We start from the raw sequence: 24,730 nt of genomic DNA, 5'->3' as shown, positions 1-24,730 counted from the left end.
GTGATTTCCCTGATGTCCTTGGTCCCATGCTGCTCGTCACAAGCCTCTTCCACACTCCCCTTGAATCCAGGGGCAGGCTTTCTGGCCCCCTGGCACTGACCCAGGGACCCTAGAGACACAGAATAGGACGAGACAGACACCCAGCCAGAGGGCTCTCCAGCTTTCTCCCTGGGAAGGGGGGGAACTTCATTCCTCAGTGTTCCGTCCTGATTTACCCCTACGACCTGGTATGAGCCTTTTCAAGAATGCAAGAAACCAGACTCCTGGGTTCTCTGTCCAATTTAAGCTACTGGTCCCACCCACTATGGTTAAGAAAATAAGAAGTCCCTTAGGGAGCATCCCTGGGGAAGCTGTTGACTTCCTCTGTTTTTCTAGCTGCTGATTTTTTTTTTTCTTTCTCTTCACTGCCCTCCCGCCCCATTTCTCTCAGGCATGGAACACCTGGAGAATGGGCCGAGTGTGTCCGTGGACTATAACACCTCTGACCCCCTCATCCGCTGGGATTCCTATGACAACTTCAATGGGCATCGAGAGGATGGCATGGAGGGTAGGTGATAGCAGTGGCTTCTAGCTCCTCTCCAAACAACACTGCCCCTGCTCACATGGCCTTGGCTCTCTTGGTTGGCTGTGAACGCCATACTGGGTTCAAAGAGGAGGCAGAGGAGAGGTCCAGGGCACCTTGGAGAGCTCACAGTTCAGTGGGGGAAGATAAGACAGAGCATAGATAATGAAGACAGAGCTAAAGAATGCAGCCAAACAGCCACATGAGAGTGTATCGCTGTTGTTAAATGAGTCCCATCTACGGTGAGCAGTGAGTGCTCTGAGACTGGCAGGGGAGGGATTCTAGACAGCTGGAGTGGCCTGAGAGGGCTCCTCAGAGGAGGTGGCCTTGAGTGGAGCTTGAGAGAACTCCTGTGCAGCAAACACTGCATTTGTTAGATTTCTTTTCAACCTGCTGTTAGATTTCTCCAGGCTCGCTGCCTGAGTTCCCCGGGGTCAGAGCACTAGGAATGTAGACACAGCATGCAGGACCTACAAGCTTTCATCAACAGCCAACGAAAATGTCGAAGAGCTGGAAATGAAACCGATAGGCTCCAAAATTTGAAAAGTAAGCTGCAGTTGAAATTAATGCATGTCTAATTTAGCTACAAAACCTAACATTATGTCAGACGGTCAACTGCCACTCAAGTTCAGTCCCTGAGAGTTATATATGGACTGTATTTATTTGTGTGGTTCATTTGAATATGTGCGGTGGGTGGGGCCTCCAACAGGGGGCATGCCTGGAGCCCAGGAGCCCTTGAGACGCCTGTCTGGGGGTTGGCATGGACTTGCATTTCTGATTTGGTCCTGGGACCGCAGCATGGCAGATCTGGAAGCATCCTTAGGACTGTTGGCTCATTCCCCCGTTTTCATTTGGGGATAACTGGGACCCCCTTGAAGGAAGGGTCTCCCGATTTACCTCCACGGCCTGGGATATGTCCTTTCAAAGACACCAGCTCCCAGCCTCTGGGCTTCTCCCAGCTGCAACTGGTCCTAGGGTGAGGCTGTGCCATCTTGGGGACTCTGGGCCCCGTGGCAGAGCTGGGCTGGGGGAGCCAGGCCTGCTGGGCCCCTGACCTGCTCCTGACTCTCTGTAACCCCCTGCCTCCTCCCGCCTTCCCCCTGCCTCCTCCCACCTTTTTCTCCAGGATTTTGCATTTGTTGAATCCACTCTGAAATTCTTTTAGGTCTTTTCTTGAAAACAGATGATCTCTCTGACCTTAGAGATACCACAGTGAGTGATAGATTTCAGAGCGAGTGGGACGAGGGTGGCCGTGGGGCTAGAACCCAGGGCTTGAGGAGAGCATGTTGTTTACAGGCAACACTGCCAGGTCCATGGCTCCTCCTCTTGCCTCCCTTAGTTCCCGCTCCCTTCCTCCCCCCAGGGGCCCAGATACCCCACTGGGCTGAAGCGGTGCCCAAAGCACGCCTCCCCACTGCCCCAACCCCATCTGCTGTGCCGAGTGGCTGGGGAGAAGGCAGAGGATGAAATGAATTAGTTCTGAGGTACCAAAGGCTGCCAGCCTAATTGTTCATCGTTCTGGAGATGTTTGCATTTTTAACAAGAACACTTGGCAATTTGAAGGTATTTTCAATGTCTCCCTATTTCTCCCTGGTGTGGATTCAATGCAATGGTAAATGTAAAAGCATTTAGTAAAGTGCCAGGCAAACAAAAGGTAAAATAATTACGGAGAAAGAAGGAGAGGCTGTGGAAGGCCAGGGTGGGGACACAGTCGCTGCGAGGGAAGGCGGATGGCCCCGCGGAGGGAGACCGCAGCCGTGAGAGGCAGGAAAGAGGAGGAAGGAGAGGGTGAGGGAGCCAGGGGCTCTTCTCCGCCCCTTGCCTCCCTCCTCTCTCCTCATCCGCTCCCCCAGGCAGGGGGATGGAACCAGTGGGACCTTTTGGCCAGTTAAAGGTCAGCTCATCCTGCAGGGACAGAGGGGCTCCTGTCTAGAGGCTGAGAAGCTGGCCCTGTGCCTGCAGGGTGGGAAGGGAAGGCTAGGGAAGCAGTTCGAGGCTCTGCTGTCCTCTCCCCTGGCCTGGCCTGGCCTGGCCTGGCCTGACTACGGTTGGCCTGGTCCGGGAGCTACACAGTTGGGGTGGTCAGCGGGGCTGACCCTGCCTGTCTAATTGTGTGCTCCCCACTGCCACTGGGCTGCATCCCCCACAGGGAAAGCAGAGCCAACCGGAACCAGCCATAAGGTGGGAGCGGTCATCATTATTCCTATCCTGCTTTTCTTCCTGGCTGGGGGCACTCCTGGAAGGTTCTAGATTCTGGGGCCCTGAGGTAAAAGCATTTTCTTCTGGCTAATTTTTTGATCAAGAGGGAGAAGTAGGAGGCCTGGGCCTGTCTCCCTAATTGTGGGCAAGTCCCCGTGCCTTAGTTTCCCCATGTACTAGCTGGCGTAAGGACACCTAACCCCTAAGACTCTGGGGTGCCCAAGGGATGGCTCAGGCTGGAGCCTGGGAGGTGTCTGGGTGTCCCCTGGAGTGGTCCTTGGGCTGGGGGGGTGGGCTCTGTGGGTTAGGGTTAGTACCAAGGTGGCTCTGCCTGTTCTCTGAGGAAGTCGCAGCCTGGGAGCGGCAGGCAAAGCCCGAGGTGTTGCAGCAGTGTGGGCGAGCCTGTGTGCTTCAGGCCTGACTGCCCGGGTCTGGTCCAGGTCCCAGGTCTCCCCTCCGGAGCTGCCTGCCCTTGGTCGAATGACCTAGCCTTCCTATGGTCTTTGTTTCTTCGTCTACAGACTTGGGATCGTAACAGGACTCATGCCATTGGCTTCTCCTAGCCATTTTCTTGAAAGGCAGTTTAGCGTAGGGGTTCAGAATGTGGCCTCTGGAGACAGACTATCCGGGTTCAAATCCTTTGACAAGATGCCAGGGCCTTGGTTTGCTCTGCTGTAAAAGGGGGATTCAGTCGACAAATCATTTTGAGCACCTTTTGGGGAGTAAGAGCTTCGGAGGCTGCCTGTTGTGGCTCCTCACGTGTCTCTGACAGGTCAGTGGTGACTGTGGCCCGCACCTGAGACATCTGCAGACCAGGCCAAGGGGGAAGACTCCTCGGCCTTAGGAGCTCGTTCTGGCTTTGCCATGTGACAGTCGTGGTGCCCAGCCCTTGATAGTGACCATTGCATGTCATGGTCACAGCCACCCTGTGAAATGGCACCGTAATGGTGCCTGGATAGGGAAACCGGGGCACAGAGGGGTTCAGTAACCTGCCTAAGGTTGCCTCGCCGGTAAAGAGCGGATCTGGGTGTGGAACGCCAACCGCTGTGCTATTTTGGTAGGCACCAGGTCCTGTGGCACTCCCTGGGTCGCCACCGGGCTTGGGGGAATCTGCTCCCTTGGTCCCCACCTCTCATCCCTGTGCAGACCAGATGAGCCCTGTCATGACTCCCAGGATGGGGGAGGGATTGGCTGCAGTGGTACATGGGGCACAGCACCTGGGAGACCGTTGGGCCCCCCGGCAGGTGCTTAGCATGACTTCCGTGCAGAGAATAGCTGAGGCATGTCCTAGGATGTCCCTACCCTGCCCTCCAGCAGGGTGTGGGGCTGCTCACACTGGAATGCCTCTGGTGAGGGGTGGCCTCTCAAAAATAGGTAGAGGGTAGCGTGTCCAAGGTGAGATGAGGCCATTTCTGGAAGTGGCACGCCTCTTCTATTTCAGGCCCAGTGAGGGAGGAAAGGCCAGACCAGTCCCTCTGGAGCCCGCTGGGTGGCTCAGGGGGAAAGGCAGGGGACAGTGAGTCAGGTGCTGGGGAACAGAGAGAGATGACCTCTGGCCTGGGCTGTTCCTCGCCCCCTCCCTGCAGTGAAGGCAGTCAGCCCTGCTCCCCCTGCTCCTCCTGCTCCTGCAGGAGAACCTGACATGACCCTCCATGATCTGCTCTGTGTCCTTGGTGCCGGCACCCCCCACCTCCCCCCTACCAGTTCCCAGGTCCACTTTCCACTCCCTCAGGACATCGCTGATCAATCTCAGCAGCAAAACAAGGGAAGAAAATCCATGGGACTTCTGTTCTCTGTAGGCCGACCTTCCAGGCTGGGGTGGCCCAGGCCAGTCATGGAGCCTATCTGACGCTGTGCTGCCACAGTGAGGAAACTGAGGCTCGAGAAGGGTGGGGACCTGCCAGAGGGGGAGGAAATCCTCACTTGTGGAACCCCCATCTGCGTGACCTCATATCCTGCTGTACTGACTCCGTTGCTCCAAGGAATACACCAATGTGGTCGTGTTGTGGGGCATCATGAGATGGGACACAGGGTTGCTATTTGAATCCAGGGGTCTGACTCCGTCCCTTTCCACCTCCCTTGGAGCTTAGCTTATTCAGCGCCCCGTGCCCCCTAATTCAGGGTGGTCCTTGGGGTGCTTGTCCAACTTCACACACCTTTATTATTTTTTTATATTTACTAAACAATTTTTTAATGTTTATTTTTGAGAGAGAAAGAGAGAGAGAGAGAGAGAGAGAGAGAGAGAATCTGAAACAGGATCTGTCAGCACAGAGCCCGAGGTGGGGTTGGAACCCACAAACTGCGAGATCATGACTTGACCCAAAGTCGGATGCTTAACTGACCGAGCCCCCCAAGCGCTCCCCAGGCGCCCCGAACTTCTCACACCTTTAGATGGCAGAGAGCTCACTGCCACCCAGGGAAGCCATTTCACTTTGGACGAGCCCGAAATTGAGGGGACAAGGAGAGTTGCCTTTGTGTGGTGGACCGAGGTCATGGGGACCATAGATACTCAGGGAACGGTAATGCTCTCCTGCGCTTAGGCCAGAAGGAAGGGGAAGGGATAAAAGGTGAAGAATCAAATGGAAGCTTAATATCAAGAACTCTCTGATCAGAGAAGGTCCCAGGCCTTGGGACATGTGGCTGGGGAGCGGGGGAGCCCCTCCGTCTCCAGGACTCCTTACTTTGGGAGTAGCTCCCTCTGGTGAACACAACGGCCTGGTGTCTGAGGCTGCTTGGACGGCCACAGTGAAATACCACAGACTGTGTGGCTTAAACAACAGACATTTATTTTTTCACAGTTCTGGAGGCCAGAAGCCTGAGAATAAAGCGTCAACAGAATTGGTTCCTCCTGAGCTCGTAGATGGCTGACTTCTTCCCTCTGTGTCTGTGTCCTGACCTCTTCTTTATAAGGACACTAGTCAGATTGGATTAGGGCCCACTCATAGGACCTCTTTTTAACTCAGTTACCTATTTAGAGGCCCTATCTCCAAATACAGCCACGTTCTGAGGTACTGGGGGTTAGGGCTTAAACATAAGAATTTTGGGAGCAAACACTTCAGCCTGTGACACCTAGGAAGGAGTTTTCTGGGTTGCCTGTAGTCAGATGCCTGGAGCCTTGGTCCTGAGTGGGGAGGGAGAGAAGGTCCAGGGTGGTGAAGTGGAGAGTGATCTAGCCCCCCACCGGCCTCCTCCTAGCAGGCTGTCTCTGTCTTTCTCTGGTTTGGTCGGAAACCTGCCAGCTCAGCGCTCTGGCTGACACCACGTTTCACAGCCTCCAGAAGCCCCATTAGCTGTTTGGCCCGAGTTCTGAAGCCCCATGCCCAGATCCCAGCTCCCTGTGGGTGGGAGGGGGGCTGTATTTTTGCCTATGCTGCACAGAGCAGTCTCCAAATTCCTCCGGAGTGTTCCAGGGCGAGCCTTCTCGGAAGCGAGTTCCATACCATGCGCTGTGGGCTGCCTTCCACCTCCAAGAGGCCCAGAGGTTGGCCAGGCCTGAGCTGCCTCACTGTCTCCATTTACTTCTCCTGTTTCCTAACCCCCTTGGACATTGAGTTGTTTAGAGTCCCTCACAACTTAAGAGGGTATTGGGTAATGGGGGTGCGTGCTGGGCAAGGTAGCAGATGGCTCAGGGCCAAAAGAAAGAATGGAGAACACGATAGGCCCCCTGGCCTGGCGGCAGATGGCAAGGGGGGCTGGTGACCACCCCTCTTCTGGGTTCCTCCATGGTGCCCATCAGTCCCTCTTTTGTTTCTGTGGGCAGTTCCCCTACCCCCCCCCCCCCCCCCCCCGCCCAGAGCCAGGGGCACTGGGGGTGTGGTTTTGTGCCCAAGCATCTCAGCCCTCTGAGGACCTTGTGAGGAGAGGCACTCTGTGACTGTAGGACACCCAGAGTCTCTTCAAGCTCTGTTGACTGAGCTGGGGAAGAGCCTCCTGATGGCAGCCATGAGTCCCTAGTCTGTGGTGACTTCACCTGAACTGGGCTTGTCCAAGAATTCTCTGATTTTTTTTTTTTTTTGAGAGAGAGGAAAGAGGGAGAGAGGGAGACACAGCAAACAGAGAGTGAGAAGGAGAGAGCAACAGGCAAGGAACATGGAGAGAGAGACAGACAGACCTGGGTAGACATTGGCCTGGGAGGCAGGGGATTTGTGTTCTGGGTGCCCTTGGTAACTCCTTTTCTTTAGCTCTCCCTTGTTTCCTTTGAAATGAAGGGATTGAAGGAGTGGTTCTTTCTGTTTCTTTGAGCTCAATCATTGTTTCTGTGACTTGTGAGGAGCTAAGATGGACCTGCTGAGCTTCCCTCTCAGACCTTCCCACCTCACGAACTTGGAGTGGGGAGCTCAGTGGTGGTTATTTTAGTCAGGAGAGGCTTGGTTATGCTGGGTAACAAATAGCCCCAAATTCTTACCCCAACAAAAGCATATTTCTTGCCCATGCTGCATGTCCAGTGTGGGATGGCAATCTGTTCATCTGTCTTATTTACTGCAGGCTGGTGGTGGCTTCATCCCATCGATGTTTCCATCGTTGCTATACCAGTGGGTAATGGACACTGTAATGTCCACAGTGCTTCTGCCTGGACATGACACATATTCCTTCTGCTGACATTCATTGGCCAAAGCAAGCCACACACCCAAGCCTGACATTTCACTGGCCAAAGCAAACCACACACCCAAGCCTAACTTCAAAGGGGGCAGAGAAATGGTGCATGGAAGATGGAAAGTGGAAATAACGTTGAAAAGATTAATACCTACTATAGGGATTAAGTCTGTGGGATCTAGAATCAGAAGATCTGGTTCTAAGCTCTGTTTATAATGTTCCTCGGTCAAGACGCTTTACTTCCCTGAGACCCAAATGTCTTACCTATAAAATGGGTACAATAACAGTACTTTCTTTCCTCGTAGGATTGTTGTTAAGATTCAGTGAGGTCATATATATTTCACAGCCTCCAGAAGCCCCATTAGCTGTTTGGCCTGAGTTCTGAAGCCCCATGCCCAGTGAAATATGGAGTGCCTAGTATGTTCTATGCTGGCAGTAATTTGTGTCTGTTACTGTTACTGTTACTATTGTTGTCATTGAATTACTGGAGGAGAGAAGGCAGAGAGGTGATTTTGAATATATATGCGCCCTTTCTTCTTGAGAAAATTTCCACATCCCTCTGACTCCTCTACTCTCTGGGAACCACCCGTAGCTGGCTCTGTTCTAGGAACCCCACTCGTGGGAGTCAGGAGACTTGCCTCTGACTTCAAAAAAGTTACTTCTCCTCTCTGGTTCTCAGTTCCCTTATCAGTGAATTGAGGAGAGTGGGTTCTGAAGGGGACTTTGGCTCTGTATCCCTGATGATGATAATGATGCCGTGCAAATGACTGGGTGACGGCTAGCCTTGGTACCTGCCCTGAGCCAGGCATCACCAGCTCCGTGTTCTCTTGGTTACTCTTCCCTGGCAGGTACTACTGTTCTGGGACTACTATGCAGAACTTGTAGAGTGTGGTTATAAAGCCACCTTGGGTGCCACAGCCCTTAAATCTGTCCTGTGCTTTCCCTGTCCCCGAGTGATATTAGGGCCAGCCTTGTGCCTTTTCTAGCCACTTTCACGGAATGAAAGGTCCTCTGCTTGGCCCTAAATGTGCCCAGCACCAGTGGACTTGGCCTGAGGCCGCCAGTTCTTCCCCCTTGTTGGCTCTTGCCTGGCACCAGCTTTGGGGTGGGGGGAAGATCACTAGGTTTTCCCTGTTTTCCTGACTTATGGGAAGAGAGGAAAGGAGGGAGGGAATCGGGAGGGCGTTTCTGTCCCCCAGGTACCGTTGTGAGGCTGCACACGCTCTGTGTTGAGACAGGCACGGATAACGATTCCTGAGCTCTTTGCTGATGGGAGATTCTGGAGGCGTAGATTGCTGTTTCTCTCCTGCGGCACTTTTGTGGGTGTTTTGGGGGCCCCTGTTAAACTCCCCATAAGTCACTCACTCTGTCTCCTACAGGTGGGCGACCGCAGCTTTGGCAGACTCTCACAACCCTTCTGGGCTCACGTGTCCCTTGTCCCTGCAGTCTCCTCCTGGTGTTGATGTCAGTTCAGCCCAACAGGTGGCCCTCTCAGACAGGAGCTGAGGCACAAATCCCCCCCCCCCCCCTCCCCCGCCCCAGGCTAGCCCTCCCTCTCCTGGGCCCACGGGAGCCCTTAATTGCTGTTGGCCTCAGCCAAGCCTGGGATGGGGGAGGCCAAGGCAGCCCCTCTGTCTCTTCCCCAGCCCTGCCTCTCATCCTTCAGACTTTTGGCCCCAGCTAGGCTCTGCCTCTCACGTTCTCTGTGCTCCAGAAGACTCACCGAAAGGAGGGAAAAGCCCCTGACAGCAAAACAACACTCTCCAAAATTCTTCTTGGAATCTCCCACTTCCTGATCCTTTTTCCCCCGTGAAGCGTAGGTGTGGGAGGTAGTTTAGAGCCACAGAACAGTTCTCAGCCCTCTTTGTCTCTTAAAAAATACGACAGCTAATATATTTCTTTTTTTTTTTTTTAAATATTTTTAATGTTTATTTATTTTTGGGACAGAGAGAGACAGAGCATGAACGGGGGAGGGGCAGAGAGAGAGGGAGACACAGAATCGGAAGCAGGCTCCAGGCTCTGAGCCATCAGCCCAGAGCCTGACGTGGGGCTCGAACTCACGGACCGTGAGATCGTGACCTGAGCTGAAGTCGGACGCTTAACCGACTGAGCCACCCAGGCGCCCCAATTTCTAATGTAAGATACTGATTGATATAACTTAGTACAGGCACTTCACCTGTTTAAAGTGTGCAGTCCAGTGAGTTTTAGTATATTTGGGGTTGCACAACCATCTCCCTAATCTAATCGTGGAACGTTTGCATCACCCCTTGCCGTTGGCAGTCACCCGCCCCCCCCATATCTCTCCCCAGCCTTTGCCTCCTTTCCGTCTCTATAGATCTGTCTATACAGCATATTTCCTGGAAATGGAATTATACAGCACGTGGCCTTTCACTCAGTGTAATATTTTCAGGGCTCATCTAGGTTGTAGTGGGGTCATTGCTTCATTTTTATTGCTGAAAGATACTCCATTTATGGCCATACCACATTTTGTTCATACATACCTCAGTTGATGAATGTTTTCTTTGCGTCCACTTTTTGGATATTTTATTTTTTGTGTAAATTTTTAAATGTTTATTTACTTATTTTTGAGAGAGAGAGAGAGAGAGAGAGACTGAGCGAGTGTGAGGGTTAGAGAGAGAGGGAGACACAGAATCCAACACAGGCTCCAGGCCCCAGCTATCAGCACAGAGCCTGACATGGGGCTTGAACTCACTAACCGTAAGATCATGACCTGAGTTGAAGTTTTTGGACACTTAACCGATGAGCCACCCAGGCCTCCACCCACCGCCCCCCCCAACACTTTTTGGATATTTTAAAGAACACTGCTGTGGACATTCATAGATAAGTTTTTGCATGGACTTTCACTTTTTCTTGGGTAGATCCCAAGGGGGTGAACTTGCTGGGTCATATGGGCAAAATATGTCTCCTCACTGCAGGACCCGTCAGGCTGTTTTCCAAAGTGGCTGCACCATTTTTTATATTCCTCGCAGCCAGTGTCTGAGGATTACCGTTTCTCTACCTCGTCAGCAACACTTGCTTTTCTTTGGGGTCTTAGCCATCCTAGTGGATGTGAAGTGTTACCTCACTGTGGTTTTGGCTTGCCTTTCCCTAATAATTAATGATGAACATCTTTTCACATGTTAACTGGCCACTGTATATCTTATTTTAGAGAGATGTCTAGTCACATACTTTGCACATTTAAAACAATCATTTTTTTTTGTACATTTGCTGTTGAGTTATAAGTTCTTTATATATTCTGAAGACAGGTCCCTTATCAGAGATGTGATTTGCAAGTATTTTTCTCCCATTCTGCAGGTTGTCTCTTCACTTTCTCTCTTTCTTTCTTTTTTTTTTTTGTTTCATGTTTGTTTATTTTTGAGAGAGAGAGACATAGCGCAAGCAGGGGAGGGGCAGAGAGAGAGAGGGAGACACAGAATCTGAAGCGGGCTCCAGGCTCCCAGCTGTCAGCACAGAGCCCGACATGGGGCTTGAACCCATGAATTGGGCGGTCATGACCCTGAGCCGAAGTCCGACACTTAACTGACTGAGCCACCCAGTTGCCCCGTCTCTTCACTTTCTTGATGTCAGTGATGTGTCCCCGCAATCCTTGTGTGGTGATCTCCTGCTTTACTTTTGGAATGGGGTGTTCATTTTCCTGGGGCCTCTGTCACAGCTGAGATCCCAATACTTACTTGTTAACATCTGGTTGCAACTAGGGTTCCCATTTTCTAGATGAGGAAACTGAGTCTGTCGCAGAGAGGTTGAAGGCCTTGTTCGAGATAATGTCCTGAGTAAATGGTGGAGGCAGGATTCCAACATGGGGGTCTGGAGCCAGAGTCAGGGATCGATACTGCTTCCTATCACTTAATGATCTTGATCTAAAAGAGAATTCATCGGTAGCCTGAAATACTTTAGGCTGCTTGGTCTGATTTCTTTCCAGCCCTAGAGATGGTGCTTGAACTGGCCTAGAAAATCTGCCCCATTGCATAGAGAGGGAGGCCAAGTCTCAGATCCCTGGATGGCAGAGAGCTCTGCCTCTCAGCTGCCTCAGCCACCCACATGGCCCTGTGTCCGTCCCGTCATCTCCCCGAGGCCAGGCAGGATGAGGGCGGGTGACACTGTCTTCCAGAAGGTGGCCCCTTTGAGTTGGGAGGGAGGCAGTTCGGCAGAGGGGGAAATAGCCCCTGCGCCCACCCTGTGCACACACTTATACGTCATGGTGAATATCTGCCCTTGACATACTTGCATCGGGTTTGGCATCCTTGCTTTCTGAACTTTTGGGTAAGATGTGGGAAGAACCAGGAAGAGAGGAGTGCAAAACTACAGGCGGTCCCAACGGATTCACGAAAAGGTTCCAAGGATCCTGCAGTGATAATCTGCCCCATACCTCTGAGCAGAGCGTTTTAAGGGGGTGGTCCTCTAACCGAGAGTCTGCCAGACTGATTTTTGTTGGGATATGTCAACCTGGCTGCTGGAGAAGGCAGCCCTTCAGGTCTGTGATTTTGGGGGGTGGGGGGCAGGGACGGGCAGAGAGGCAGAAGCCCAAAGCTGCCACAGAAATCTTCTGTCCGTGTTCTGTCATGTCACATAGGACCAAAAGCTTAGTCTGCAGCAGGAAGGGAATGACTTAGCCACCTGGTGGCGGAGCTTCCCGACTGTGAGAGCACAGATCAGCTATAGTAGGGAGGTCAGGTTCTTGTCCTGTGGGTTCCCTTGGGCAGAGATGTCAAGAAACAAGGGAAATGGGTCTCAGGGTGGGATGGCCTGACATAAGGACAGAGGCAGGATGGGATGGCTTCTTGAGGAGGACCTAGGACCTTCTCTTCCCCCAAGTGAGGGGAGTCCTCTCTCCTGACTTCCTGCCACAGTCAGGGTGCTGAGAATCCAGACGGAAGGTTGGCCTGACCTTGTGGGTAAGGAGATGACACCACTGACCCAGCATCTGCCGGCCACCTGCTTTGTGGGGCGAGGCGGGGCTTGTCCCAATGCCCTTGGACCCTTAGCTGGCCCTGCTCCGCGAGGCAGCTGGCAGGCTAGGAGAATAGTGTCTGCCCGTGGAACATTCAGTAAACCAATACCCTCCTGAGGGAATGTGATTTTGGGCCTCTGTAATCGCTGCCATCGGGTGGAGGCTGGGAGGCGGCCGGAGCCACACTCAGAGCGGACCGGAGCGCCCGGCCAGTGGCCTGAGCTGCACGTCTGCCCTCCTGTGGTGCTCAAATATCAAGCTCCAGGCAGGGCAAGAGGAGAGCACTCTGCCCCTGTCAGCCACCCTCCCCTCTTCCTCTCCTGCCACACTTGTAGACAAGCGCGAGTTAGCTGGACCTGGCAAGACCCCAAGATGCCGACTCTGACCATGTCCAAGGAAAGAAACTTAAGCTCCCATGAATCAAATATTTTTCTCTACAGCTGCAGCTACTTTTCACCATCATCCCTCTTTCTCTCCCTCCCTTCTTCCTTCTCTCCCTTCCATTTCTGTTTCCTTTCTTTGCCCAGATACTTATGGATCACCTCCTAGGTGGCAGGTGCTGAGCTGGCCTGGGCGTGGAATGTGGTGTCCTGGAATTGCCTGCAGATGAGGGCGGGAGGGGGTGCGGAACCGTCCCCTGTGTCCCACAGCCAGATGGAGAAGGATCTCGGCCGGGGGCCCTGGCTTCTCAGGAGAGCAGCAGTGTCTGGGGGACGGCTCTGTAGAGGGGCTGTGTTTGCCCTGGGTCTGGAAGGGGTATGCGGCATTGAAAGCAGAATCGTTTTCAAATCTAGAAGCGGCATAACAACGTTGCTCAAAATGTAGCTAGTGGAGGGAAAGAAAAGTCGTAGAATCTGACTGACCTCCCTCTCATCACAGCTCTGGTCCTGGGGCGGGTGAGTGGGACGCTAGTGTGATGCTGGAGCTGGTGAAGGAAGGAATGTTGGAGAGGGTGGAGGTGGAAGGTTTGGGGGAACACCGAGGGAGCCATATCCTAGAGTCCAGGAGGGGAGAACAGTCCAGGAGATTCAGAGAAAAGACAGCACACAATCCTGCAGCAGATGAGCCCCTCTTGCCTTCTGTTGACCTTGGACAAATCATTTAGCCTTTCTGAGCCTCAGGGTTCTCACCTGTGAAATGGGGACAGGGACAGTACCTCTCCCGTGGGGCTGAGAATTTATTGAGATAATCTATGGGCGTCTAGCTCTGTGCCTATATGTAGTAAGTCGGCAGTTCGTGTCTGTTGTCACCGATACCACTACCTGACCTTGGGTGGTGCTCTGTAAAATGCTTCCCTGAGTGCAAGTCCGTTCATTTTTCAATGATCCCAGTTGTTGAACTGGACTTGGAACCTGGGCCTCTGGCTGTAGTTCCGGTGTTCTTCCCACCACACTGCACCAGGTGTGGGTGGCCGGACCTTTTCCCCGGCATCATCCAAACACCAGGCTCCGTTCCCATGGGTGTTCTTTGCCCTGGGGTTGGGGGATAGGTGGAGGTCACACTGGTAACTGGGACAGAGCCAGGCCTAGCTCCCAGGGTCTTTTCAGGATCTTCACCTCTACGGGTCCTGCCTCCCTGGCACCAATCCTCAGCAGTGCCCAGGCTGTGGGTTATAGCGACTGCTGGCGTGGCTGTGAACTTGCTTTGTTGTCTTCCGTTTGAGAAAACAGTGCAGGGGAGCGAGAATGACGTGGTTGTAAGGGTAACCTTGAGTCTGCTCCATTGATGAAGAAGAAAAAAACAAATCACATCTGTTCTTTGGTACATGGACTATCCTCAGTGACATTCACTCATTCAGTCAACAAATATTCACTGAGTGTCTATGTGCCGTCACTATTCTAGACACTGAAGATATAATCGGGCAAAACCAAGATCCTTGCCCTTGTCGCGATTACATTCTAGTGGGAGAAGACAGGCAGTGAGAATGAAAGTTTTAAAGTCATTGTAAGTAAATGAGAGGGCGTGCTAGAAGGGGATAAACGCTCTGGGAGAAAATAGAGCAGAATAACGGTGGTTGAGAATGGGGGTGGAGTTGAGTGGTGAGTTGAAATTTTTTAAAAAGCTGGTTAGCCGAGCCTTCACTGAGGAGGAGACATCTGAACAAAGACTTGAAGGAGGTGAGAGAGTTAGTCAACAAAATATCTGAGGAAGAGCATTGCCAGCAGAAGACCAGCAAGTGCAAAGGTCCTGAGGCAGCAGCTTGCCTGAGACGTAGGCTTGGGAATTATCCAAGAGGCCAGTGTCACTGCAGTGAAGACTGTAATAGGCAGAGAGGTCAGAGGTAATGGGGACCAGATCATTTGGCGTCTGGTAGCCATTGCAAGGATTTGGCTTGTAGCCTAAGCTTTTTCATCTAGTGATGTGTCATGGGGACCCTGCCATAGTAGCACGTAAAGAACCTTTATATCTTTTTTCAGGTGCATATGATTCCACCGTATGCGTGTACTATGTTTTATTTAACTGGTATTTTATTTAACTGTATTTAAGTAATGTGGACAGTTGTTTCCAGGCTTTTGCTGTTGTCAGAACTGCTGCAGTGAATAACTCTGTACCTACACCATTTTTATTTGTGCAGTTCTATCTGTAGAACTGGGATTGCTGGGTGAAGATTAGATGCATACATAATTTTGAAAGGGCCAACTTGGCCTCTGTACAGGTTGTGTTAGTTGACGCTCCCTGCCAGCAATTTGCTTAGGGACTAGGAGGAAAGTCCACCTCTCCCTTCTATGCACACCCTCCATGCGTGAGATGCTATTAGGTGCCCATTATTTCCTTTACTCCTCATGACCCTCCTGTGAGATGGTTATTCTTGTTCCTATTTCTCAGATGAGCAAACAGGCACAGAGAGGTTAAGTAACCTGCCAGTGTTTGCACAACCAGGTAGGGATAGAGCTGGACTCTGATGCCCGCCATTTCTCACCATGGCTTCACAAGGGCAATGGTCTGAGGAGCTGTGCCCCCCCTGCCCCCTACCCCGTGCCTGATGCCAGCGGGCGTGTGGACTTAGCAGCCTGGGGTTTGAGACTCCTGAAAACGAGGGGCTGAGTTAAAATGGAAAGCCTGCTTGCCTGGCTGTGCCATTGCTGCATCTGCATTTTGGAGACCCTTGCAGGCCAGCAGCAGGGTGGGAAGAGGCCAGCCCGAGGGACTGGGAGCCACATTGGCTAAGCTGGCCTCCCCTTCTGTCCCCTCCCATCATCAGCCCCGGTGGCAAGACCTGGCAGGCTGCGGTCCAGCTCATTCTGCTCCAGGTGGGGGGCTCCCCACTGCTGTCTGCTGGGTCGGCTCGCTCCAGGGATTGGGTTTCGGCATTTCGCTGATGAAAATAAATCAGCTTCTTTATTGCCCAGCATGGCCCTCAGCATCTCTGCAGCCTGGCGTGTATTTCTAGATTTCCGGTAAGTCACTGTTTGTGTCCTAGCCCCCAGGGGCCCTATGGCTGCCGCATAGATAGCCTCGGATGAGCTTGGAGCCCAGAGCTACTCAGGCAGGACCAAGTAGGAGAGGAGAATCAGGCTCAGTATCTGGCCCAGTTGGATCTTTGAGCACCTAGCTTTGGGCCAGGAGTTCAGAGATCATCTGGTTGTGCTTTCCCATTGCATAGAGGAGTACACGGAGGCCCATGTAGGATCGCTCTTTAGTACTCTGGCCCCTTGACTCCCAGTCTACTGCTGTTGCTGCTGGACAGCCTTTCTCTAGGACTGTGTATTGTGCAGTGGCCAGTTACGGATGTGAGGACAGAGTTGGAGAGAGTGGGTTTTAGCTGCAGCACGATAGGTAGAGGTCTGACATCCAGGAGAACTGACTTGCCTTTGAGGGAGCTGAGAAAGGGGAACTGGTGGCAGGACTGGATTTTCTCTGAGATTCCTTCCACCCAACGCATCTGCCTAGATGGGGTGAGTGACCATGGTGCACGGACATGGGGAAACAAGGCAGCTTCTAGAGTGCTCGGACAGAGCCCCAACAAGGTTCTGAGTGCAAGAGGGACTCTGGAGTCTTGCCCCAAACCCCCTTTACTCCTGCCCCTCCTTTTCTGTGCTCAAGCATTATTTGCAAGTACAGGACTCTCCAGCAGGGACACGGGGCATCCGGCCTCAGATGACAGAGCTGCTGGACTGCTGTCCCACCCTCGAGGGCCAGAGCCTGTCCATCCCCTGGGCACTTTATCCAGGCCGTGGGCGGGGCTCCCTTTTTCTGGGAAGCAGCTGAAGAGCTGTCAGTGGGTGGGCGCCAGGAGCTCTGACTGCCTTTCTTATCCCCGACCGACTGACCAAGTCTTCACATCTTTACAGCTCATCAATGCCCTGGTGCTAGTTGGAGACTTCACCCTGGACTGCGCTGATGGCTTTAAAATTGTCAGCAGCCAAGTGTTCTTTGATGTCTGTTCTCCTCCTTCTCCAGGGGCAGTGAGATCAGATTTTGATATGAAAGCTCAAAGCTGCTCGGATCTTTTCACTTCCCTTCCTTCCTCCCTGCCCGCCCCCCCCGTGTGTACAGGACTTGAGAAATTTCCAGAAGCAGGCAGGTGCTTTGTCATGTGACACAAAGAGAGAAAGAAGCCTGGGGGTGGTGCCCTGCCTTCTGTGTCCTGTCCAGGCCTGTGCCCTATGGTGTCGTAGCTTCTGTCGGCTGGTGGCGGGGGGGGGGGGGCGCGGGGCGGGGGGGGGGACACGTCCAGCTTGTCCCTCTGCAGCAGGGAGTGCTCCTTTCTGGCCCACACCTGCCCAGTGGGTGGAGCTTGCACTCACTGCCTGGCAGACCCCCATGGAGATGCCTATATGAGCCTCCTTTCACTTATTTGGAAAAAGAAGCAGAGCCCAACCAGGTTTGCCACCCACACCCATACCCACACCCACGCATGCATGGAACTGCATAGACTCCTCTCTGTATACTCACCACTCGTGCAGAGAACCACAAATATCTCCCACTCAGCATACACCCACCACTCATTCATGGACCCACGTAGGCCTCTACCCCACGGCACACCGCACACTGGTGATGGGGGCTCTAATGATACAACTGCATGGCCAGTCTGATAACCAGTAGTTATGTGTGGTACTTCATGGGCCTGTTTGGTGTTAAGGATGGGGATTGACCCTTAAGTGCAGAGATGGGTTCATTTTTGTGAATTTTGAACCAGTCCTGAAACAGTTGCCTACAAGCTTCCAGAAATGCTTTGAGCCCCGGAAGCATCATTAGGGTAAATGCATAAACGCCCCAGGGGACCACGTTGATGGCTCTCACTTGGATGTCAGGGTTTAAGCAGGTCTTTCCGAACCAGCATCGCGGTTGTCACTTTCCACTCCTTTCTTCCTGGTGGACCCCCGCAGCCCTCACCCTTTGCCCTTCCCTCTCCTTCCTTCCTCCCCTCCGGGAAGCGGAAAGAACATGAGCCCCGCAGAATCACACTGGCAATGTGATCTTGAGCAAGATACAACTTCCAAGCCTCAGTCTCTTTACCGGGAAGATGGGAATGATAGTATCTCCCTTGAAGGGCATTTGTGGAAGCAAATGTGCGAGTATCCATTGAAGGGCAGACACACAGTAAATAAGTTGTGGTCTCCATTCTGTGGCACTCTCCCATTCTTCTTGGCTCCCCTGGTTCCATGGCCCCCTCCCCATTTCCCTCCATCCTTCTCTAGGGAGACTGTAAGAGTGGGAGAGGCAGGAAGAGGTGTGTGGGTATATCTCTGACACTTGTCCAACTCAGACATCTGCCTGGGACTTGACGATTCCCTCCCTGAGTGACCCTCTGGTGCACCGGCCCCTGCCCTCGTCTCAGGGGATACTATCCTGAGGCTGGCGCTGTCTGCTGCCTTTCTGGGCAGGGGGACTTAGAGACCCTGGAAGGCTGGGGCCGTGTGAGGGGCGCCCAGAGCCTGCCCTGCCCCCATGTCCCTGAGCTTCCGGTCAGCCCTGCTTTGCATCTCCCCTGGGCTGGCAGGCAGGAGGAGGTGCTGTGGAGGTGTGTGGACATGAGTTCATCCCCCACCCAGGCAGCAGGCCCCTCCCTGTGCTCCTCCGTTGCCCACCTGACCTTCGACAACTTGACGCTTGGCATGCCCGTGCCTTTCTCCTCCCCGTGCCTGTTCCGCGTAGGACAAGAAGTTTTAGAGTTCAGAGGTCATCTTGTTCTTCTCTCTCATTTTACCACTTTGGAAACAGAGGCCCAGGAAAAGGAAATGACTTGCCCAAGGTCAAGTGGTGAGTTAGTGGCCCAGCTGGGACCGGAAACCAGGACTCGTGAGTCACAGTCCTGAGCTCTGTTTCTCACACCCTCAGTCTGGACTGGGTAATTGCTTGTTGCTGGGCCCTGACCCTTGCATTGTAGGTGTTTAGCGGCATCTCTATCCACCAGATGCCAATGATATTTCTTCTAGATGTGACAACCCCACAATATTTCCAGACATTGCTAACTGTTCCCTGGGGGGCACATCCCCTGGGGGAGGACCACTGGCCTAGCTGTCCCCTCAGCCCCTTTTCTCTGGGACCTTACCTCTCCTGCTCGTAGGGTGTGAAGCAGCCCTTCACTGGGGACACTCTTTTCTGCTTCTTGTTTCCTTTCCCAGATTGGCTGCTCGGAAACCAAAACCCCAGCCATTTTGTTCCTTAGGAAAACGAGCAAAAAAACAAAAAACAAAAAACAAAATAACCCTCCCCTCCCTCCCCAAATCCAGGTTGGGAAAGATCTTCCACACCTGGCAATGAAAAGAAAGCACGGGGCAGGAAGGGGGCTGCGGGAGGCCCCCTGGAGAACCCTCAATGTGAGTGAGAGGCCCTACCTTGTCCAGCTGTGCGTCTGCAGGGGATGAAGCGTTTGGTAGATGTGCATTTGGATGGTCTTTCTCAGCTGTAGAATTGCCCTCGACTATTCCACTCTGTTTGCGTGGCGGGACCCAGAGACCTTTGAGGTTCTTTTTTTTTTTTTTTTTAAATTTTGTTCTTAACGTTTATTTATTTTTGAGACAGAGAGAGACACAACATGAACGGGGGAGGGTCAGAGAGAGAGAGGGAGACACAGAATCTGAAACAGGCTCCAGGCTCTGAACTGTCAGCACAGAGCCCGACGCGGGGCTTGAACTCACGAACCGCGAGATCATGACCTGAGCCAAAGCCAGATGCTTAACCGACTGAGCCGCCCAGGCGCCCCGACCTTTGAGGTTCTTACATAACAGGGACCCCAGTGCCCTTTGGGACATCTCCCTCATCGTGTGTGACTCTTCTCTGGTGGTGGAGAGGATTTCCTTCTGGGGACCGGGAGCCCTGGGTGGTAGTCTCTGCTCCAGCACTGACCCAAAATGCAGCAGTGGGAAACTTCCTTACCCTGAGTCTGGTGGACCACACAGGTGTGTGTGTGTGGGGGGCCGGGGGGGGGGTGATGAACTCAGGATGTCCTCTGGGTTGACCACCACTAGGGCTCATCCAGGCTGGCTGCCCTCAGCCGGGCCTCATGTGGCAAATCTGGGGTCTCAAGTACTACTGAGCATCTGAGGGCCTCCAGAAGGTCACCAGGTCACATCCTTGCTCTAGATCTTATATTTCATGAAGCCGCCCTGCCCAGGACTGTCTCAGGGGGCAGGGGACACGCAGCCGCCTTGGAAGCAGGAACAGTGCTTTCACATCTCAAGCTTAGCTTCCCCCACCCCCTGTCCAGAAAGATTTTTGCTGTAGCTCTATTCTGCAGTTTACATTAAGGAAAAAAATGTTTGTTTTTTCCTAAATAGAATGCATGGTAAAACTGAGTCTATCCTTTTTCAAACCAGATCGACCACACCCCTGCCCAGTTCTCCAGGAAGCACTTTCCTATTTGTGTGAAGGCAGCCAAAGTCTTGCCTGCCCCTCCTTCCTCCTCCTTCCTCATGGTCCTATGGAGAAGCCATTTCTGGAGGCGGGAGAGGCGCTGTTGGCAGTAACCAAACTGGACGGTCTTGGTACTTAATTAGCTGAACAGCATCACTGTTTCATTTGATGCCATGATTTTGGAGCAGGGAAAGGACAGGCCAAGTGATATGCCCTGAAGCTTAAGCATCGGGCATACTGCATCTGGGCCCGGGACGCTAGGGTCACTGAGGTGCCGCTCAGGGTGGAGCTGGGTTAGGGAAGGGGGAGGAGGAAGCAGGTGTCATAGTTGTGGTTGTGTATATGTGGTTGCCTCATATAGAGCATCTCTGTGTGTTCTGTGCTGTGCCGAGTGCTGTATGTGCACTGCATTGGTCTTTGCAGTACCTTCTGAGATAAAAATATTAATATACTCCATTTTGCTCAGAAAAATTAAGTAATCAGCCCGGGGTTGCACTAAGCTAGTAAGTGGTAGTGTCTGGATTCAAACCAGTGTCTGCTTGACCCCTAAGCCTGTGTTCTTAGCCACTGTTCATGGCAGATGCTGAAGTGACATGAGCAAGAAGGGCTGGGTATAACATTAGGCTTCATTATTAAAGGTGTGGTTTCCAGAACGTGGGAGGTGATAGGCGTATGGGGCTATATAGATCAGAGAGTTACATGCGTTGTTTGTGGGACCCTTGCTTCCCAGTGATAAAACCACTCCCACGGGTGCTCGGATGTCAAGCAAAGGGAGGTAATGGTACGGCAGGCGCAGGGACTCCAGGTTGGGTTCTGGGGAGAGACTGCCTGTCAGAGGAGAGACTTAGGAGGACATGTGCACCATGTTTAGTATCTGAAGAGCTCTCGTGTGGCAGAAATTTGCCATCGGGCACGATAAGGCCAGTTAGTGGAAAAAACAGGGTGCTAAAATCTACCCGTTACAGCCATCTAAAGATGAAGTGGGCGTTTTGGGGGGATAGTAAGATTCCCCATAGCTGAAAATAGTTAAGCAGAGCGAGGACCAGTTTTTCCCAAACCTGGTGGCCTAGTGTTCTCAGCTGGGGAGCGTTTCACAATTCAGATTCCCTAGACCCCACCTCTCACAATTCTGCTTCTGAAGGTCTGGGGTGGGGCCAGGGGTTCAGGGTTTTTATAAAACTCCCAGGGCTTCTGGTGCAGCCGGTCCCTGGAGGTAGCACAGAACCGTAGGATCAGGTTGTGACTTCTAGGGACTTGTGCGGTGGTTTCCAAAGGGTGGTTATGTTGGCCAGGTTGACAATTATATATGAAACGATTTTAGGTGCATTTATTTTAATGCGTGTTAGGGAAAAAAGGTACAGATTTTATACGGTATGTATCTATGGGTATTGATGCTTAGAACTACTTGAGCTTAAATTAGGTTTTTAATTAATTATTTACATATTTGAGAGACAGCGTGCACGTGCACAAGCAGGGGAGAGGGGCAGAGGGAGAGAGAGAGAATCCCAAGTAGGCTTAATGCTCAGTGTGGACCCGGATGCGGGACTTGATCCCACAAACCTGGGATCGTGACCTGAGCCGAAATCAAGAGTCAGATGCTCGACCGACTGAGCTGCCCAGGTGCCCCATATGAAGTTTATTTTAAAAGTTGCAAAATTATATAAAAATGATGTTGGTAGGATTCACATGTACAGATAAACAAGAAGGTCCTATACAAATAAAATCTAGGTTAACACTGTTGTGGGTGGGGTTTGGGTAGGAACGTCCATGGACAGGGTAACCTTAACCCTTTCAGGAGCTTGGGGTTTGTTGGTTAGTTCTAGAAGGCTCTGTGGAGGTAGGAGGGTAATTGCGGTAGTTTGTCCAGATGGTGGTCTTCCAACAACCCGGCACTGGGAAAATTCCAAGTTGTCCTGCCTCCAGTTTGGAGCCTGAGGCCTGGAAATTCACTTCTCCCCTCCCCATTCGTAATGGTGTCCGCGAAGTCTGTGTTACGGGGCTAGGGGCCTATCCTGTCTCATCCCTGTAGATGCAGTTAGACAGGGCAAGACCAGCGTACCGGGCATTTGGTACCACGTTTGTTCTTCCTCCTATTTTCCTTGTTTAGTCTCAGAAAGAGGCAGCCAGAGAGTGATGCTGGCAATGGGGAGGGGGCCAGGGTTGAGGTATCAGCTCAGGTGCCTGCCTCTTCCCTCCCGAGCCTGCCTGTGGCGCCGGACTTGTGAAAGGTCTGGGCACTGGGGTGGGGTGATGCAGAAGCATGCTGGGATTGCAAACTAACTGGGGTCTTCAAGGAGACAACAGACCCTGAAGCCCCCATGGCCTGGCTGCAGCCCCCAGGCCATCTCTTACCAACTCTGAGAGTTGGGACATCCCCTTGATGTGCAAATAAGTCACCAACGTGGTGCAAATAAGAGTTAAGGTTTGGTGTCCTGCTGTCAGGGACACCAGGACTTTCTGGCACTTTTGGGGGCATGCCAGGATGATGGTGGGGACTTTCGGGCAGCTCTCGTGGTTTTGGCTGAGGGGGTTGCTTCAGATCTGGGTGCTTGGGGTTGAATGTGGATGTCACTGATGCTCTGAAAAGTTATTCTCTCCACTCTTCATGATCTTTATAGATTGCAACAAGCTGAATACTGAAAGCTAGTCATTGGAGGCATCTTAGGTGGCCTTGGTGGATCAGTATCCTGGGCCAGATGCCCACTGGCCTTCCCAAAGTTGGGCCTCATAAATCGTCCAGTTCGCTGAGCCAGAATCCAAAGCTTTGCGCTGAAATGTAACTTTGGGGCTCCTGTCCCCCTCCCAGAGACCGGCCTGGGTGACACCTCAGTTCCTCTCCTCAGAACTATTGTCACCTCTGGAAGAACAGGGGCTTTTTTTTTTTTTTTCTCTTCCCCTTTATAAGCCAAGGAAGTGTCCTGGTTCCTAGACTCTGCCCCGCTGGGGGGAAGGAGGGGGAGAGGGAGGGGAAAAAAAAAAAAAGATTTCCACCTTATTGTTCAGCAGCTGGAAAATTGTTGTCATCTGTTCTGCCTTTCATTTGCTGAGAATGGAAAAAAATGTGGAAAAATTTGGAGAAATAAATCTCAATACCATCGTAGGAGCTCTGGCCCTTCCCTCTCTCCCCCTAGCATCCCGGCTGCTCTGCTCCCGGGCTCGCTCTTCCCACTTCGCTGGGCACTGGGGCCACGATGGGTTTGGGACTGGGGCTGAGCTGGGCCGGGCTGCTGGCCGCCGCTCCTCGCTCCGTGTGGAGGGCTTGGGAAGCCACTGTGATGTCATTCAAGAGCTGCATAGCTACAGGATGATAAGTGAAGCCCTGGGGACCCAGCTGGCTGAAATTACAGACAGAGTTTTATCCCACTGGCTTCCTACAAGCCAGAGTGAGGCAGAGCTGGCCGAGAGGGGGAGAGAGCGAGGGAGCGAGTGGAGGGAGGGGTGGTGCGTGTGGACCGGGCAGGCAGGCGGCACTGGCTCCTCCCACCCCTGACAGTCTGAGGGAGCCCCGAGCAGGACACAGACAGCCTTGGGGCTGTAGCCATGGAGGACTTATTTGAAACTTGAGGCACAAGGAGCAGCGATCAGATCGGAGTGGTTATTTCTCCTCCCCTCTCTCCCTCTCCGTCCAGAGGGTAAGTGTCTGCTGGGCAGTTGTGTGTGTCCCTGTGTGGCGATCCCTGTAGGACCCGGAGGTGGGGGTGGGGGGGCTTCTGTGCTCGTGGACCAGGATCTGCCGTGGACCTCGACCAGGGAAGCGCGTGGGGCGGTGTGGGGCTGTGGCCCGCCGCGCTGCCTTTGGAGGTGGCCACCTCCCTCCTGGACTTGCTGCCCCGGGATGAGTGAAAGCCGCTGCCTCAGGTCTGAGGGGTGTCTGAGTTGGTGGGGGGCAGAGTGAGCTGGCCTCACTCACGGAGGATGAGAATGGGGTGGTGGGTGGAGGGAATGTCCTGGAGGCATGGCTAGCTCCCGAAACATTCCCAGTGGGATGTTTTATTCAGGACACCCCCGCCCCCATTCTGTGGTCGGGGCTTTGTGGCACCCCCCCGTGCTGACCACTCCCCCGCTGGCTGCCCGTGGGCTCCCATTCATGGCTTTCCCCCAACTTTGGCAGGGCCTGTATTGGCTCGACTGTCCTCCTGGCCAGGGATCCCTGAGTGTCCAGGCGGACGCCCTGGCCTGGCAGAAGGACTTCGGTTGTTGTGGGCTCGGGTGCTATTTTTACTGTCCCGGGCGCCTGTGATATCTGGTGCCCGGATAGGCCGAGGGCAGGGAGTGGGGGCGCCAGGCTCTGCTTATAGTGCCTGGCGTGGGAGCTGAAGGCCAGGCTGGAGTCAAGCGGCTGGCCCTGAGAGTTCACGTTTGCCCCACAGGCGTGGGCCTTTGTGTGACCTCGGCAGGTCACACATCATCCAGGCCCCGGTCCCTCGGGTCTGAAATAAAGGTCACGATTGAGTTTTCTGTCCCTACTCCCTCTCTCTGGAGGAATTCAAGTAAGATAGTATCTGTGAAAGTGCCACGGGTCCTTCCTGAGGAAGGCCTGGAAACACATCTATCATCATCGCTTGATGAAGCCCCATATATTATACTGTGAGGTTCTTGGTGTGCAG

At 53.0% G+C, this 24,730-nt stretch overlaps 1 protein-coding gene across 12 annotated transcripts in view; it reads left to right on the top strand.

The window, feature by feature from the left end:
• Positions 1-24,730, top strand: part of TNS1 (tensin 1) — a 202,565-nt gene that overhangs the window by 126,866 nt on the left and 50,969 nt on the right. For all 12 annotated transcript variants that reach the window (XM_043577781.1, XM_043577779.1, XM_043577780.1 and 9 more), the window contains one exon: positions 431-547. In XM_043577781.1, the coding sequence (XP_043433716.1) occupies positions 431-547 (117 nt within the window). The remainder of the gene's footprint in view (positions 1-430; positions 548-24,730) is intronic.

The sequence above is a fragment of the Prionailurus bengalensis genome, chromosome C1 (assembly GCF_016509475.1).
Source record: "Prionailurus bengalensis isolate Pbe53 chromosome C1, Fcat_Pben_1.1_paternal_pri, whole genome shotgun sequence".
In the NCBI taxonomy this organism is placed as follows: Eukaryota; Metazoa; Chordata; class Mammalia; order Carnivora; family Felidae; genus Prionailurus; species Prionailurus bengalensis.
The sequence above is the reverse complement of the archived record's forward strand: the minus strand, read 5'-3'. Positions and strand labels throughout refer to the sequence as shown.